This window comes from Aspergillus oryzae, chromosome 2 (assembly GCF_000184455.2).
Source record: "Aspergillus oryzae RIB40 DNA, chromosome 2".
In the NCBI taxonomy this organism is placed as follows: domain Eukaryota; kingdom Fungi; phylum Ascomycota; class Eurotiomycetes; order Eurotiales; family Aspergillaceae; genus Aspergillus; species Aspergillus oryzae.
The window spans coordinates 2,923,060-2,940,828 of record NC_036436.1 but is presented as its reverse complement, the minus strand read 5'-3'; the positions used below and the strand labels follow the sequence as shown (position 1 = coordinate 2,940,828).

Below are 17,769 nucleotides of genomic sequence, written 5' to 3'. Positions count from 1 at the left end.
TAGATGTGTTCGGAAAGACATGTAAGGTTTATTGAAAGAGTTAAACGTCCTTGGCTATATCAAATGCAATTAATTGGTAAATGCTGAGAAAAAGCTGAATTTGCGGATAGAAGAAACCTCATAAATAACAATGCCATGCACCATACAAGAACGCTAATCACAATCACAATGCGAGTGGGGAATCAAGAAAACCAGTCTGACCCGCAACGATATGGTATATGGCGACACCACAAAGTACCCGAAACCGCAATGCACATAATACAGGGGCAAGAGAAATGCTAGTATAAAGTGAAATAGTACATAAAACAGAGTCCAGAGATGATGAGGGTGGTGAGGATACGGTGAGAAAAGCTCCGTTGCAGACAGATTTGAGTAATTTACCGCCACGGCGGACGTTCACTCGGCTTACTACGAGTGCCCGCACTGCTATCCCGGCCGCTTTTGTTTCGTGGCAAAGGAAGCAAGCTGATGCGACGACTGCCCCCATGGCCCAGTGCGGTGCCCGGGCGTTCAGCCTTGGTGGGACTGAGCAGGCCACGGTTATAATCGTGTGAGACACTGCGGCCGAATGACAGCCCGGCAAAGCTTTGCCGGTTTCGAGGGGTGTTGTTGATGCCTTCCGCCCCTGGCGGACGCCGAAGCTTGCTGTAGGGTGGAGGGTCAAGGAGGGAACGGTTAGGTGTGGGAGAGCCGGTGCGGTTAGGGCTGCGTGATGCAAGGCGGCTGGAAACACGGCTGGAGACACGACTGGGGGACCGTGTTGTTGATGGGGCGGGAGATACAGCAAAATCCCGACGGGACATCATTGACAAGGGACGGGAGGTGCGGCCTGGAGCCGAGGACTTGCGAAATGGCGTGTTCGATTTGTAGACATGGCCGACTTCCAGATCATTGGTGTTCACACTCGAATTCCATCGTGGGCGATTGTCTTTGGCAGGTGGAGGCGGGCGTGGCACCTTCTTCGCAGCTGGAGTAGGTGTGTATAGACCACTTGGCTTCGAGGGAGATGGGGCCGTCAGTATCGGTTTCGGGATCGCCGATTTCTTGACAGTCAGGGTTGCCGTGGGCTGGGGTATCCCTGAGTATCGTCGAACCTTGGCCACGGTACTCCGGGCGACTGAGCCCACAGAACTGCCCCGTCTGCTAGAGCTTCCCATAGAAGCACCCGAGCCTTTGTTAGCCGGGGTCATGACCACCGATGAAGGTGGGGAGCTGCCAGGAGTGTCGATAAGACTAGTGGCGGGACTGTCCATGGTGACAATGGTTGATATAGAGTCGCGTAAGTGCTGGCCCGGGGCCACGTTGTACTCAGTAAGCGATGAATCCATCACCTCCACGCTCCTCTTCAGCGCATCCATCCTCGACGCCATGTCTGACAGGAGGTTCACTGTCTCGCCGTTAACCGTCAGTTGGTCCTTCACGCCCTTCTCGATAAGAGATATTACTCGTTCGATCGCAGGGACGTAGTGCTGCTTTTTGGCCTCGTAACTTTCCACGCGCTTCGCTAGTCCCGCCGGGTTATGCACATGAGCACCTGTTTCGAGGGCTTCTTGCAACTTGGCAATGCTTCGTTCGACCGACAGGAACATTTTCCGCGCTTGCATGCCGGCATTGCGGAATACAAGAACCCACCGGTCCTCACTGAACTCCTTCCGCAGAGCTTCCGCATCTGCCTCCAGGGTTCTATAGCTCTTCTCTAGCCCTTTTCGCCGCTCTTCCATCTCCGCGCAGGCGCTGGGGAAAATCCTCTCGGCTCTGCATTGAAACATGGACAGCCGCATTGGCAAGAACGCAAGGGATGCCCGCAGGGGTTGTATCCGGGCAAATACAGCGATGAGATCCGCATGCTCCGAATCATCCTGTGGGGTTTGGATGAGGGGGGTATCCAGGGTCGGTGGCGCATCGAATAAGATACTGTGTCGGTTACTGTTCGAAAAGCTGCCGTTATTCGGTGTTTCCTCGACAATTGTCTCCAACTCGCTAATATCGAGCCCGCTATTCGACTCCTGGTCAGCGGCCCATGCATTTGCCATATTGATGTGTCGCTTCTCTTCGATCTCAAAGAGTAGGCGGCTCAGACTCTCAACCTCGGCGCTGACATCCCCCAAAATGGTATTCCAAAGCTCCTCCCATTCCATGGCCAACTCCACCTGTTCCTTAACATTTCTGAGCCGGTTCTTGATATCTGCCCAGCTTTGTAATATACTGTCCATCTGAATCACAATGGTCTTCAAACTGTCGGCACTAACATTGCAAATGTCATCTCGGAGCTGCACATCTTCAATTGCTTTCACGTAAATGTTCATCAGGCCTTCGAACCGCGTAATTGCTTTGTCGATCCCATCTAGCCCTTCTCGTCCGCCTGCTGCCGCCCACTCCACTTCGTCCTCCGCATCTAAACCACTTAACACATCGGAGGCCTTTTTGATCCATATCTGAATTTGAGCTGCGGAGCCAGTGAGCGATTTGACGGCCAATGGCGCGTTTGGTATTGCAGCAATGCTGGCTTCTAATGACGACGGTTGGGGTAGAGGAATGGAGGTGAGCTGGGTTAGCTGGTGACTGAAGGACGCGCGAGAGAAGGAGTATATTGATTCGGGGCGCTGCAAACCCTGGGGGTTAAAGTAGGATTGTACGTTCGAATTGGCCGACGTTGGGCGCGGCAAGTCTTTCGGTGGAGGCGGAGGGGGCTGCTCAGCTTCGTTGTCACTGGTACTTTGGATATACTTCTCGAAATCTGTTTGGGCATGTTCGACCTGTGTGTTAGGGGATGCACCTGATTCGATGCCCACTGACGCTCGCGGAGACGCAACGGCAGCCATGGCCACTGGAGCTTCTTCCGGCTCTTCCACTTCCAGTTCTTCCACTTCTTGGGTTGCGCTGGCGTCTGGCGCTTGCTCGACTAGTGTTTCTTCAAGGGGGTCTTGGTTTGCGACCGATGTGGAGGTTTCCTCGACAGGTTCTACCGATTCTGACTCAACTGGGGAAGGCAATTCTGTGTCCGGGTCGTGAACCTCCAAATAGGTCGACTCAATCTGTTGTGGTCGTCTACCTTTACCACCCAAGTGTATAGCATTCCACGATCGGCCTCTCTTTTCAATCTTTATCGAGAGGTCTTTGTTGCGGTTGTCTAATTCCTTGATGTGCTCTTCGGGGATCCGACCAACAGCACCTGGGTTGCGAGTGGGAGTCGCGTTCCTGTGACTCCCGTCCAACAGCTTGACGCGCGCTGCTAGACCAGGAGACAAGCGGCGAAGGATGGAGGGACGAATGAGTGATTTGTCCGACCCAGCCTGATCGTGGAAATCGTCGAGATCGTCGTCGTGAAGGCTACTCCCGAGACTGCGGAGACTGCGCAGGGATGATTTCGACTTGATTCGTCGCGGTGATGAATTCTCTGGAGGAGATACGGCGACCGCGGGTGGTGGAGGAGGAGGGGGAGAAGATAGCAACTGCGATAATGACGATGTCGTGGGCGTCTTCGGACCGGAATCCGGGTGGGTGGGTGCAGTTGTGACAGTTGACGTGGTGAACATGGTACGTAGTGACGGGGCGACCGCCCTGGTCTGTTTGTGTTGTTGCAGTAGTGTGAAAGGCTAGAGCAAGATAGCGTGGAATGTGGTTGGAGCAAATCAACGTTCTTTGGGCGCGTCTTTGGGTTCTTGGGGGTGGAATTTGTTGGTATGCAAGACGGCTCCCCCCCTTTCTAATATGACCACTCTGGTCGCTTTTCGTTGTCTGCAAGTATAAATAAAGAACAAAAAAAAACAAAAACAAGAAATATATCAGACTAGTAAGCCAGCCACTAGTTAGTATTTATGTGCAGTCAGACGAGTGCAAGATCAGTCCGCAGTGTGAGTTCTCTTGAGAATAACAATTGGGGGCGATACAGATGATCGGCTACATGATAAGTAGCTGTTGTTAGTTGTTGAGGTGGTATTTTTTGGTTTTCTTTGGTTTGGGCAGCGGGTAATCTGGCGGCGGAGGGAACCTTAAAAGACCGCAGTGAAATTGGGAAAATTAATTAAAAGAAAAAAAAAAGGGTAAGTATGAAATCGGGATGACACTTTCTTCTCTCCCTTGTTTTCCGGAAGCCGTTGATCGTCCTTCAGGAGAACACCACTAGTAGTGTATATTTCCCCTTCCAGGTAAGGTCGTCTTCGTCTCTTGTTCAATTTTGAGGTCTTCGTCTGTCGGATAAGAGAAATAGGAGATTACAAATATTCTTTCTCTCTTATACTTTCGGCTTTTTTCTTCTATTTTCCTTCTATTCCCTTTTCTCATCATGTTGTGAAATTCTTCAATTCACGCGAGCATGTTACCGGTTTCTTCACATGTATAATCAAAACAAACCTTAAAAACCACCCATGGTCAGGAATGTAATCCACGGTATGTTTGGTACCGTCCACGCCTGAATCTCTGTTATCTCTGTTATGTACACATCCTGTAGTAACCCAACTGGACTCCGAAATAATCATTTTAGGCATATCCCCAAAAATCCATGATAGTTCGAAAAATATCAAATATAGAGAATAGAAAAGAGGCAAAAGAAACAGAGAAAAAAAGAGACAAATTGACCATAAACTCAGCCAAATGACGTATATAAATATGAACCACCAGAGAAGAGAAAGTTAATCGAATAAAAGAAAACTCACACATAGCAAGCAAGTCTCCAGCAAGTAAGGGGTATCAAAGTGGACAGCAAACAAACGTAAGAGTGAGCCCAGAATACTACGTACGTGGTCCCAGCCATCAGGCACCAAACTCTCCTTCATACCGATCGCGTCCTTCACGCAGGGTCGACGGCCACCCCGTCATGGGGAGGCACTGCATCGGCATTCCCTGGATCAGGCCCCCGCCAATCTCGCATCAGCTCTTCGCGAACAGCCTTGCACCAAGTAAGGAGGGCTGTGTCGAACTTCTTCCAAGCTTCGTCGCTATTCCCGTAAACCACCCCCATCACATCCATTTCCAACTTCGTTTCCCACCGGATTTCCGCAGCCTTGGTCCAATACCGAATATTGTCCGCCCGTCGGTAAGGTTTGGCGACATCCTCATGGAAGGATTTGATTTCGCAGAAGGGCCTCTTGGATTTCTTTACGGCCTGGTTATGGATTTGGACCAGGCCGCGCCCGTCTCGAAACCACTCGAGCATTGGAGTTGGTAGGTTCTGACCTTCGGGGGCTGTCCATGTTGGCAATGCATCCGTCTCCATCAAACTACGCAGGAAGGCTTCCTCGCGCGCCCTCTCTTTACCACTCCAGTCTCCACGTGCCCACGCCCATCCTTGTCGCTCCTGGGCTTCCGCCTCTTCCATATGAACTTCTTGCGCCAGCATACTGCGCACGTTGGCCATCCACCCTATGATGGACGATCGCTCGTCCTCCCGGAGTCCACCGGTGAAATTACGGGAGGCCCAGCGTTTCAGGACTTCCAGCATGTCAAACAGTTCCTGTCGTATTTCCCGCTCACTTTTGATCGATGCCAATCGCTCGGGCCGTTCATGGGCGGTGTAATAAATCCTGGCAGCCCGAATCGCAAGAGTCACAACATCCAGGATACGCATGCCCTGGATCTCGTGCCAACCCAATGGGGTGGCTCCTGCTAACATCTTGCTCCTCGAATCGTCAGTGTCAGAAAGTTCGTCTACGTTGATACGTGGAGGCTTCATGTTCCGCGGCGGCTCCTTCTCGGATCCAATCGTCTCCATAATCTTTCCGGCCTCATCTAGCGCATCCCGGAGATCTTTTCGCAAAGCTACGAGATCAGGCGGAGGCGGGATGTGGAAAGTTTTCACGCTATAGGTGCTCACTGTCGGAGGCAGCATCACCTCGTGCTCATCGAACTCCTCATCGGCGGGTTCCGAGCTCTCGTCCGTCGGGCTCTCAGTCAGATCCTCGATGAACCGAGCATTCGGGGTTAGGAGTAGTCTCGGTATGTCTTCCGGCTTTTGTTTCTTCTTCCACTCCCGAGCCTGGCCGCCTTTCCCTTCCAACAAGCCTGTGCGGGCAAAGTAATACTGCAGATGCGCGATACTGCCCAAGCTCATCACACTCTCGCGGTGTCTGGCCGATTCAGCAAACTCGACCCCCTGGGGCCGGATATAACCTCGTCTTCTCGACGAGACGGTGGACACGGACGACCTGGCATCGGCAGATGTGGCGGACGATACTGAACGCGACGAAAGGGTCGACACGGTTGAGACGGTGCGGTCTGATGGGGAGGGACACGAGGAAATAGCAGGCGTCGGTATGATAGATGGCGAGGGTGACGAGGCACGGACAGGAGAGGCAACGGACTCGGACTCGATGGACTCATCCATAATCGCGTGGATCTAATGCGCTGACTCTTACCGGGGGTATATGCAGCACTGGCGAAGAATTTATAGATCTGGGAGTAAGGTAAGGAGGGACACAGATCTGATTGTAGATAATGTGATGTATCTCAATCCCAAGCAGGAAAGGACAGGTGGTCGGCAGGTCGACAACAGTAAGGCGTTTATTAAAAATAGGGACTCGTCCTCGGTTGAATTTGTAACGGTGATCGATCGGCAGACAGAACAATTCTTTGGAAGTTCGAAAGGGGGGCACTTTTTCCCACTAAAAGGGGAAGCGGGTCGATAGCGTCGTTAACACGTCTTCCTGGAATTAATTACCTCCTCGGTAGTGATGGTATTAATAGATCAATCTCGCGTCACGCCGGTACTTCCGTTTATCCAGAGAAGCCCCTGACCCTTGTGCATGTTCCTGTCGAATTGTTCTGCAGCCCTTCGAACCTACTCGTCCAAGCGATCCATGGGTCTCGAAATACCTCCCGAGGTTCTCATGTTATCGATGCTCTTTACCATCTTTTTTTGTTTATCTCTTGGCGCTAGACCCGTTGGGGCTTAGAGCGGGTCCCGTACCTGAACGCCCCGGATTTCGACCAACCTTTTCATGAGCGCGGATCACCTTTCTCATCTTCTTCGACGCTTCGGTGTTTCAAGATGAAATTAAATGGCTTCAACAAGGTAATGATATGACCGTCTAGGCAAACATATTCAAGAAGAGGAGTTCTATCTATATTTTGGTTACAACCTGTTCATATGCCAATCAATAGGTATGTGCTTTGCAACAATCATTGCGCCTGAAAGACATGCGCCGTGCACAATGAAATCCCATAATAAAACAAACTTGCTTCAGCACGGCCAGTCCTGCTAGGTGCTATACAGGTCAAAAGGAAAAGAAAAAGAAAAAGAAAAAGACACAGGTATTTTTCACACAGTCCATAATGTGGATGACAACACTCAAATCACCTCTTCTCTCTCCCACCCCGTTGCTTTCAGATTCGCAATGCCCTTACCAGGATGGGCTTTGCTTGGGTCCTTGTACTTGACCGAGTACGGGTTGGGGTCTGCGGCTTGATTCAAGTTTCCGAGCGTGTGGTTCACTTCACGGTGCTTGGCCTCATCCGCGCGGACATACATCAACAGGTCCTTCATAGTCCGCTGGCCCTCAGGCATCTTCCAGTATTGAACGGCAATCTCCGGGGCTTCCAGCTTGGTCCACTTGGGAAGTTTGCCGTGTTCGATATCTTGAATTGCTCGAGTGTAGGTGAGCACTGCCTCTTCTTCAAGGTAGCCAACGAATCGGTGGCAGATGCGGGGCGACATGAGGTAGGAGAGGAAGAAGCCGTTGAAGAAGACGCCTTGTGCGCCAAGGACCATGAGTCGCATAAACCACCCTGGCTCGGCGAGTTTCAAGAAAGTGAGCAGATGCATGCGTTCATTGTATGCCTCCTCGAGCAAAGTTTCGATCCATCCATTGTCCCTCTTCATCCGTCTCAGGCTCCTTAGATGTCTCAACATGCCTCCAACCATTCCTGGCACACCAGCAACACTCTCCAGGAAGACGAATCGAGTGAGCCATTTCTGCTCGGTCATCTGGAACTTGGCCTCATGTTCTTTGCCCGGAGGAGGATGTCGGTACCCGGTTACAAAGTCCATGCCCCATCGAAGCAATCGAACGGTGCCGAGAGCTACCCAGTCTGCCCAGTCCTTCGTTTCCCGGTGAGCAACTGTGACCCGGCGCATCTGTTCTTCGGTATAACTAGTATTGTTAGCACCCACTATTATACTAACCAGAATGCTTAGGCGAGGAATGCTTACACAGGGTGGGCCCAAGCCGTCTCTACCTCCTTGATGTGAGGCGCATTTGGTGGAGGGAAGAATTCCTTCGTTTGTGTCTGCGGCGTCGATGAGATGAAACGCTTGGTGTTCTGATGGTTGATTCTGCTGGCTAGCAATGGACTGCTGCATCGTAGTCCAGCTGTGGCAACAGAACCTGTGCATCCTCGGAGTGTGAGGTGCAGGTAGGACTTCGGAAGGGAGGCTGCCCTAAGGGGCACGGTGGTTGTTATCGAATTCATCCGAGTATACGTTATTAGATAAACTGATTAATGGTCTTGGGGTGAAGTAGTAGTAGAAAGAGTCGTGCTTTGATCACAAAAGGCTTGCTGTTTACTGGACATTGGGAAGCTACGCCTCTACAGTCTATCTATATATAGTCCTGGATAAGAAGCTTATGGCAGAAATCGGAATAAGGCCGGAACCAAATGAGAACAATATACTGTCATAGGGCGCAAAATCTTCTCGCCAGAACAGGCTGACAATTAGAACGACCCTGAGCTACACCGGGACGACCAACTAAGATCCGTTTGCGGGATTCTAACATGCCTTTCAAAGGACATCCAAGATTCTGGAACTGGTTTTCTTGGCGGGTCCCTTAGGGACCAAGCTTTCAAGGCTCTAGAAGTTACACCGAAGTTACATGGAAGCAACCATCGCGAACATCCTCTCGACACCTAGGAATCTCAATTAAGATGTTTAATAAAGGAACCCCGCTGTATTCTTTATGCGACTGAAGTAAAAGCGAATTTAAAAGTCTCCCCATTATCCCTATGCCCGAGAAAGAATCAGGTCATTCAGCGGCGAGATACCGTATATTACAGATTGATACGGCTTGTGTAATTTTAAATATACGAAGGGGCGGGCAGATGACTTCGGTGGAAACCGGAACGGCGTCTGACTCAACGCGATGCCGAAGCTTGACCTCCGAATCGACTCGGAACCGATTGTCTTTGATTGATTCACTCGTATAGTTACGGACTATCGGGCTCTCCATACGTCAGATCCCTTGCAAATTTTCTTCAGCCACGAACTCCTTACGTACAGCAGACCCCGAACTTCTAATATGGATACCCTTCGTACTACTTTAGTAACATCATGAGTTTCACTTTTCCCGGCCGAGAAGTAGAAATATCTTGATTGAGTCGATTCCTAGGTAACGGGACTCAAGTATACACCTCCACAGTGCATTTGGTGGCCTTTGGGCAACAGTAATGTGATAATGGATGGCCCCTCCACTTTGTTAATGTGCGATGGGTGTGAGGGGGGCGAGAGACATTTTAACTAACTACTAGTACTCGAGAGTGTCAGTCCGTAAGCCGTACTCCATCCATTGGGATCTCCTTCTGGGGTTAACGGTGGTGTGGCACAGGACTTGACTTTGTTTAAGTCACCAATGGCCGAAGTAAGAAATGCAAGTTGATTGTGCTTGCTCTGACTATAATACATTGATTGGCCAGATGGTTGGTTTCTTTGATTTAGGATGGGAGGCCTAATTGCCTCATCCCGTATTCAATTCAGGCAAAAGAGATAGATGGGATCGCGGCGCTATCTCTAGCTCTATCGACGTCCTCGATGTGTTAGAACGCTGCGAAGCTACTATGTTCTCCTCACTGAGGGGCAGTCAGCGGACTACACATTTCTGGCTTCGTGCTCTTATCTACTGGACTTTCGTCTCGTCGCTCGTCTGCGCTGAAACACCATTCTCACCAGTCATGGGCGGACTCTACAAGGAGCTCCCTGAGGGGCTTGATGAGGTCGATGTTATTATCGCTGGAGGTTCGTGGATTTAGTCCTCCAACGCGCAGCGAAAATACGGACTGCTGTATTGAGCTTCGGCCTGTCGATATGCCATGAACCCCGAGAACTAACCAATTGATTTTCCACACAGGCGGCACCGCGGGCTGTGTCGTGGCATCTCGACTGAGCGATGCTTATCCGACCCTGTCTATCCTCGTTGTCGAGGGTGGCCGAGATAACCGGGGCCTTCAAAACGTCACCTACCCTATACTCCTGCTCAACAACATCTTACCCGGAAACACCGACACGCTTTTCTATGAGGGCATCCCCGAGAAGGCCGTGGGCAATCGCTCGCTTGTCGTGCCATCCGGCGGTGTCCTCGGCGGCGGCTCGTCCATCAACCTGCTCACCTACAGCCGTGCTCAAGCCGTTGACTACGACCAGTGGGGAGTCGAGGGGTGGTTTTCCAAGGATTTGGTTCCGTATCTTCAAAGGGTATGTGATGCCCTGTCCACTGTCCAAGTTCGTTGTGAGCAATTGAGCACTGGCTAACTCGCTCGGTAGCTCGAGACTTATAAAGGTGAGGGCACGCCCGAAACACACGGTTACTCTGGGCCCATGCTCGTGACCCCAGGCAACTATACGGCAAAGGCGTCCGAGGAGGGCTTCATCAAGGCGGCCGCTAAGCTCGGCTACCCGGAGGCCCGCGACATCCAAGACCTGGAAACCATCAACGCCACGCAGCGTAACATCCGCTACGTGAACGGAGGCAAGCGCCAGGACGCCGCCTCCAACTACCTGCACCCGCGCCTCGGTGACGGCTTCCACCCCAACCTCCACGTCCTCACCCAGCACCAGGTCATCCGTGTGCTCTTTAACGGCAACAAGGCCTCGGGTGTCGAATTCAGGCCCAACCCTAAGTTCAACGATGGTGTCGAGAGGCCTGTGCAGAGGGTCAGTGCCAAGAAGCTCGTCGTCCTCTCCTCCGGCGCCTTGGGCACCCCCCTTGTGCTGGAGCGCTCTGGCGTGGGCGACCCTGAGATCCTGGGCAAGGCGGGCGTCGATGTTGTCGCCGAGGTTCCCGGTGTTGGAGCCGAATATCAGGACCATCAGCTGATGACCTACGCCTACTACTCGAGTCTCCTGCCCAACGAGACCTTTGACGCTATCTACTCAGGTCGCACTAACGTCGACGAGCTTATTCAGAAGAACGACCCCATCATAGGCTGGACCGCCGCCGATGTCTACTCGAAGCTCCGGCCCAGCGACGAGGAGGCCAAGGCTCTTGGGTCCGCGTTTGAGAGCGCCTGGAACCGCGACTACAAGACTAACCCAACGAAGCCGCTTTCTATGATCACGTCGCTCAATGGGTAAGCCGTCTCAAACGTCTTCCTGTCATCGTGTCAGAACATACTGAGAACATTTCCTCTCTAGCTTCCCCGGGGACTCCACCGGCCAGCCTGAAGTCCAGTACTTCTCCTGCTCCACCTTCACCCCGTACCCCTACTCCCGTGGCCACCTCCACATCACCTCCAAGGACCTTGATGCGTCCCTCGACTTTGCCACGGGCTTTTTCGCCGACGAGGATGACATCGACATCAAAAAGTCCGTGTGGTCCTACAAGAAGCAGCGCGAGATCATCCGCCGCATGGACATCTACCGCGGCGAGTTTGCCCCGCTACACCCGGCTTTCGCCGCGGACTCGGACGCCGCCACCCCCTCGGAGCCCCTTGACGGCCCTCTCCCCGACGATGTGCCCGACATTGTGTACACGGCTGAGGACGACGCGGTGCTGGAGCAGTGGCTGCGGGCTCATGTGGGCACGACGTGGCACTCGCTGGGAACGTGCAAAATGGCACCCAAGAGCGAGGGCGGCGTTGTCGACTCGAGCCTGAGCGTGTATGGTGTCGAGAAGCTCAAGATTGCCGATCTGAGTGTGCCGCCGGGCAACGTCGGTGCTAATACGGCTAATACTGCGTATATGATTGGCGAGAAGGCGGCCGACATTTTTATTCAGGAGCTGAAGGCATAGTGATCACGGGGGGCGGAGACAACGGATCTTCTTAGTTGTGGCACATACGTGTAAATACTGCTGCACTTGTGTACATTGTCTCGTTTCCTTTTTTATCTATAATAATTTGAGTTTGAGCTTGAACCTTGGTGTCTTAGCTATGACTTTCGTCCGGAATGATAGTGGCAGGCTATAATATTAGGTATCATATATATCATTTACTCGTGGCTCTCTCCTGATCACGAAACTTGTGGTGATGCCGGCTTTTCTGTTCATGGTAGCCCGTCTCACAATATTAGCCAAGCCTCGAATTAAGGTTGACTAGACATCTCACTAAGACTTCCGAGCTCCGAGGGAATTCGAGCAGATTATAGTTCGGAGGCAAGTCATGACTTCCGTGAGCAATAATCTATCGGAGGTCGTCCTTAACGCTCCGAGAAACACGTCTAACATGGGAATACTTACCTATTTCCTTCGATTACGTTGGCATCCATAGCTGTATCCAGAAGTATACAATCAAATATAGTGAGACAGCCTAGTATATATACACCTCATTCATTCGTATACACGTACATACAAACGCGCGCTCAAGAAGCCCCAATCAACACAGGCCACATCTCGTTTTAATCAATGAAGTAGTGAGAAATGAAAATCAGTTCGTGTCATCAAAGGCCGACTCGGAGGTCCGCCTAACACCGAAATGAGTCTCACTATCCTGAACGGCAAGATCTTTCTTCTCCACTTTAACCACATGCGCGAGTCGTGGGCCGTTGTTGATCTCCTTGAGCAGTTTTTGGATGGACTCTGGAGTTCCTTGGGCTTCACCTTCGACCTGATGATTTAGTCAGTTATGGAAGGGGTGTGTAAACTAGACATGGTATTGACCATGGCCCAGGATCGTTGACCAGGGAGGGGAAGAAAGAGAAAGAGAAAGAGAAACACGAACCCGTCCACAGGTGGTATTTCTCACAAAGCCTTTTAAGCCAAATTCAGATGCACGCCTCTGGGTGAAGTCACTGCAACATCGCAACTGTCAATATATGGCTTTGTTTGCTAGAGTGGCTGAGCCCTACCGGAAGCCGACACCTAGATGATTGTTTGCTCTAGTTAGTTGCACTGGTTTCCGTCTTCAATGCCGCATGACGCTCTTTTGAGAAATTGATACAAGCTTAGACATATGGATTTCACCATTACCTACCTTGAACGGTACCACTGACTTTAAATGCAATCTGCGTAACATATTAGCCTCATTTCTATCCCAAAGTAATGACGTAACGGATGGATGCGGGGTGTGTTATCTTGTGCTGGCGATGAGGGGAGGGGACTGTACCCGCTGGGTAGACATGTTGAGATAGCTGTGTTTCTTTCCGGAGCGAGTATTTCTGTAAATATCGGTCTATGTCTTTGTCATGACAGTATAGATGTTTGATGTTCAAGCAGTGGAAGTGGTTGTAGACCCCATTAGTCATCTGCCATCGCGAAGAGCTGTGACAGGCTGTTTGTTTGTCAAATACAGTACGGTGTACTAACACTTGACCGGATTGGGTTCAAATACAAAGAGTCGACTGGGGTAGAGTTGAGTCTAGCACAATGATCTTCAGTATTTAATAACTACAAAGATACCTTGACATATCGCCGTTTCTATGTCTAGTCTTGGTGTATTGACGTCATTATATATACTTCCAAAGCGATGTTTGTTTTCTCACTGTCTTCACTCTTTGTGAACAAGCAACTGAATGCCCTCTTTCGTTCCATTCTATTCTACCATCCTTGGAATAATACTTATGGTCAAATTAAATACTTTGAGAGAAGTTCCAGTGAGTCACCTGATTCCGCCAGATCAAACGGAGGTGAACCCCGTGATTCCGCTTATCGCCAATCAACGGTCCACCCCTGAACCAATTATAGATCCTCGGTTTGTTCCCAAAATATTGTTGTTTCTCCGCAATCAGTCCCCCTCGACACATCTCTGAGGGGCTCTGGCCACGCAATGCTTAGTTAAAATGACTTCAATTCTCTCTTGGTTCCGACGGCTATATTCTCTGGATACGCTAGACACTCGTTTCATTGTCTCTTCAAATACTCCGCTGAAGGCTGTCGCTACTGACAGGCGATCTGCTCCCGCAAAAGATGCCCGCGCAAATGCAATTGCCAGCAATGCTGCTCCTTCTAAGTGGCGCACGCCCGAGTTCTGGGTATACTATGTTATCTTCCTCATCGCAGTACCGTTGATGTTCAAAACGGTTATCGAAGTGTCACAGGGTAGGGCATTCTGCGCCAATAGCGGAGGTCAATGCTGACTATACTCTAGAGAGTCATCCGACCTATCCAACATACTCTCATTTACTGTCCCCTGGATGGATAGCTGGGCGCAAAGTGGTAAGTACTTTGGTCGATGTTATGCTGCATGCTGTTGCTAATTCTTCATCTCCTGGGTAGGACAATTCAGATGCGCAGTATTCCAGCTTCCGTGACAACATTCCTTACCTCCTCGCGCTTTTGGTTGCCCATCCGCTGCTCCGTCGCGTCTACGAACACTTCGCACAACCGGTCGATGCAGGCTCTACTCAAACAAAGGCCAATGCCACTACCGCTCAGGGAGACGCACGCCTCGCCCGTCGGGTCCGGTTTGACTTTTATTTCGCCCTGATCTTTATCGTTGCTCTCCATGGTGTATCGGCTATAAAGGTGCTCGGTATATTATATGTAAACTATAAGATTGCGAAATCGCTTCCACGACAATATGTGCCTACTATTACCTGGACATTCAACATCGCGATACTGTTTGCGAACGAACTCTGCACAGGATACCCCTTCGAGCGCATAGCCACCATGCTGTCTTCAGAAGGTAACGCCGGGCAGGAATCTCCTTTAATCCTCTGGGGTCGATATCTCGATAGCTTTGGAGGTATAATGCCTCGGTGGGAGGTGCTTTTCAAAGTCACGATATTGCGGCAGATCAGCTTCAATATGGATTACTATTGGAGCCTCGATTATCCGGCCTCTAGCCCCATTGAAGTAAGTCGCTCCCTCCATAAAACAAGTTCTTATCTAACGGTTATAAGAAGAAACAAGCTGATCCTACGGCACTATCGGAGCGTGACCGTGTGAACATCCCGGCGGAACCGTCCGCATTCAATGGCCGCAATTACCTCGCCTATGTCCTGTATTCGCCATTATATCTAGCCGGGCCCATTTTAACATTCAACGATTATATTTCACAGCAGCGATTCCCACCTCTATCTCTTACCAGATCCCGCGTTACCCGCTACGCCGTCCGAATCCTTTTGACTGTGCTGGCCATGGAATTCATTCTCCATTTCATCTACGCAGTGGCCATCTCCCAAGCACACCCAGACTGGTCATTGTATAGCCCTGGCCAGCTCAGCATGCTAGGCTTCTTCAACCTGCACATTATCTGGCTGAAGCTCCTGATTCCATGGCGATTCTTCCGACTCTGGGCCCTAGTGGACGGCGTCGACCCACCAGAGAACATGGTCCGCTGCGTCTCAAACAACTACTCCGCATTCGCCTTCTGGCGCGCCTGGCACCGCTCCTTCAATCGCTGGATTGTGCGCTACGTCTACGTGCCCCTAGGCGGAGGAAGAGGCCGAGCACGCGGCGACGATAACAAATCATCATCGGTACTCTTTGCCAAAGCCCGCCAGATCTTCAACTTCCTCATCGTCTTCACTTTTGTTGCTCTCTGGCACGACCTCAACCTCCGTCTCCTCATGTGGGGATGGCTCATTACCCTTTTCGTCCTCCCCGAGATCATCGCTACTTTGCTTTTCCCCGCGCACAAATGGCGTTCCCGTCCGAATACATACCGCGTCCTTTGTGGTATTGGTGCTGTAGGGAATATTCTCATGATGATGATTGCTAACTTGGTCGGGTTTGCTTTGGGCTTGGACGGTATTCAGGGCTTGCTAAGCGAGATGCTGGGGTCTTATTCTGGTCTGGTTTACCTGGCTACGGCCTGTGCGGCGCTATTTGTGGGCGTCCAGGTTATGTTTGAAATCCGGCAGGAGGAGTTACGAGCTGGTATCAATTTGAAGTGTTGATTTACATATATGTACATTTTAGTATGATAGAAATCGAAAGCTATATATCGTTCAAGAAGGTAGTGATATTAGCGCTGTACTCTCACGCTGTTCGCTAGATATTGGGAAGGTTGATATTCGTATAAGACACCCGGGTCTGAAAATGCAACCTAGACGATTGTTTACAATCCCGGGGGGCTTTATAGGCTTGACATAAGTGGTCCCTATCTGCTTGGTTGGTTCCGGAGCTTCTGAGTGGTTAAGTTGACCAACAGTAACCATTATTAGGGACGTAAGCTTGCACGGGACAGCCGATAGATTTGAACCCGCGCTATATCGTTCAGTCTATGCATTGGAGCCTCTTTCTCTGGCGAGCAAGGTACCCAATCTGTATCGCCAAGTAGCGTTGAATAGGCGCCGAACCTATAGGAAGAGTTCTTGTGTGTTCCATCAAGTAGGAGTGGAATCCATCGGGAGCCGCAAAATAGGCACATGACCAATATTGCGACAAATAAGATAATAGCGCCTGTGTATTTTACGATGTTTCTCATCAACACAAAGCGCAGCCTCCCTCGCGAGGTTGTGGAAGGGAGTATGCTTTGGTGTCTGCCTTGGGCTGCGAGCAGCGGATCCCGCTCCAGGCGAGTGTAATCTTTCCCCCTCGAGCGGTCTGGTGTTTCTGACGATCTGGACGAGAAGACTGATCATCCGGTAGGTGATTTTAAGATCCAAACTATTCAATCCACTTTTGAATGGCCTAATAGAACGCCCCACATCTTGAGTCCTCATGAAGTTTGTAACAATCCAAGCCGCAGGTCCGCGAAGGGCAGTTTTTGCACCGGATCTTGCCCCAGTAACCGCACACACAGCAGAAATACCTCTGCGATTTCATGGTGACTGGCGGACCGACGCGAGAAGCATTATACGTCAGTGGCGGCTCCGCAAGAAGTGCTTGCATGATACGCTCCGACGGTGCAGAGGGAATATACGATCTCAGGAGGGGATCATTATCGTGCTCGGTTTTGATAAGTGCCTGCTTATCCTCCGGTTCCTTCTTTGGTTCCTTCTCCGTGTCTTCTGTGGCAGTGGTGCTCGGTGGCTGTGCGGGTGTCGCTGATGCCCTCTGAGGCGCTGGTATAGTGGAGGACTGTTTCTTCTGACGTGAGGATTCAGGTCTGGGCGTTGTGGCGGGTGTTGAGCTTCTTCGTAGCGATGATGGTTTTGTTACTTTGTTGGCTGGGGGACGCTGCGTTGTAGACTGGGCTGCTTGCGCTAACGCGGCTTCTTCGTCATCGAGATAGTTTCTGAAGGTCTTCTGCGACTGAAGAATACGGCGCACGTTCGAGGTAACTTTGCCTCTTGTTCCTGGTGAGTGGCAGAACGGTTGTTAGCCCTATCCTGTCGCAAAACCCGTCAACACAAGTCGGGGAAGATCGAGATACCTCTTCCAGCTGCATCCTTTTGTTTCACCGGGATCGGAATATGGACATCCTTGTGGTTCTCCCGGTCGAGTTCTGCTAAATGTCGGATGATCGCATTGGCCTGTCTTGATGATACATCTCCACGGCTGCCGGGGTCGCGAATGCCTCGTTTCCTGCCGATGGAGGGCGTGATCGCTGCTTTGGATGGGTCGAAGCCCCTGTCAGGGACGTAGGTCCACCCCGGAGTGAGGTGAGTTGTCGTACTCGGAAGAAGTTCGACGTGATACATTGCTGGTACGGAAGGGGGAAAAATGGTTGTATATGTTTAAGACAATGTTATCGCAAAGGCGTTTCTTTTGGCGTTTCCCGAAAATGTTCCATGGAACATTC

The 17,769-nt window shown here is 51.0% G+C and overlaps 4 protein-coding genes across 4 annotated transcripts; 2 read left to right on the top strand and 2 right to left on the bottom strand.

The window, feature by feature from the left end:
* Nucleotides 1-377: 377 nt before the first annotated feature.
* AO090003000311 (KAR9 family protein) lies at nucleotides 378-5,827 on the bottom strand (the record flags this gene model as incomplete). Its single annotated transcript, XM_023234830.1, has 2 exons — nucleotides 378-3,596; nucleotides 5,552-5,827. The coding sequence occupies 2 exons, from the start codon at nucleotides 5,825-5,827 to the stop codon at nucleotides 378-380; spliced, it is 3,495 nt and encodes a 1,164-aa protein (XP_023089912.1).
* Nucleotides 5,828-7,285: 1,458 nt separating this feature from the next.
* Nucleotides 7,286-8,406, bottom strand: AO090003000310 (alternative oxidase; the record flags this gene model as incomplete). Its single annotated transcript, XM_001819459.3, has 2 exons — nucleotides 7,286-8,087; nucleotides 8,147-8,406. The coding sequence occupies 2 exons, from the start codon at nucleotides 8,404-8,406 to the stop codon at nucleotides 7,286-7,288; spliced, it is 1,062 nt and encodes a 353-aa protein (XP_001819511.1).
* Nucleotides 8,407-9,879: 1,473 nt separating this feature from the next.
* AO090003000309 (GMC family oxidoreductase) lies at nucleotides 9,880-11,936 on the top strand (the record flags this gene model as incomplete). Its single annotated transcript, XM_001819458.1, has 4 exons — nucleotides 9,880-9,943; nucleotides 10,056-10,399; nucleotides 10,469-11,274; nucleotides 11,339-11,936. The coding sequence occupies 4 exons, from the start codon at nucleotides 9,880-9,882 to the stop codon at nucleotides 11,934-11,936; spliced, it is 1,812 nt and encodes a 603-aa protein (XP_001819510.1).
* Nucleotides 11,937-13,918: 1,982 nt separating this feature from the next.
* AO090003000307 (putative glycerol:H+ symporter (Gup1)) lies at nucleotides 13,919-15,979 on the top strand (the record flags this gene model as incomplete). The annotated part of the gene is made up of 4 exons (XM_023234829.1): nucleotides 13,919-14,177; nucleotides 14,227-14,294; nucleotides 14,355-14,933; nucleotides 14,981-15,979. 4 exons carry the CDS (start codon nucleotides 13,919-13,921, stop codon nucleotides 15,977-15,979), a joined length of 1,905 nt encoding a protein of 634 aa, XP_023089911.1.
* Between the last annotated feature and the right edge of the window lie 1,790 nt (nucleotides 15,980-17,769).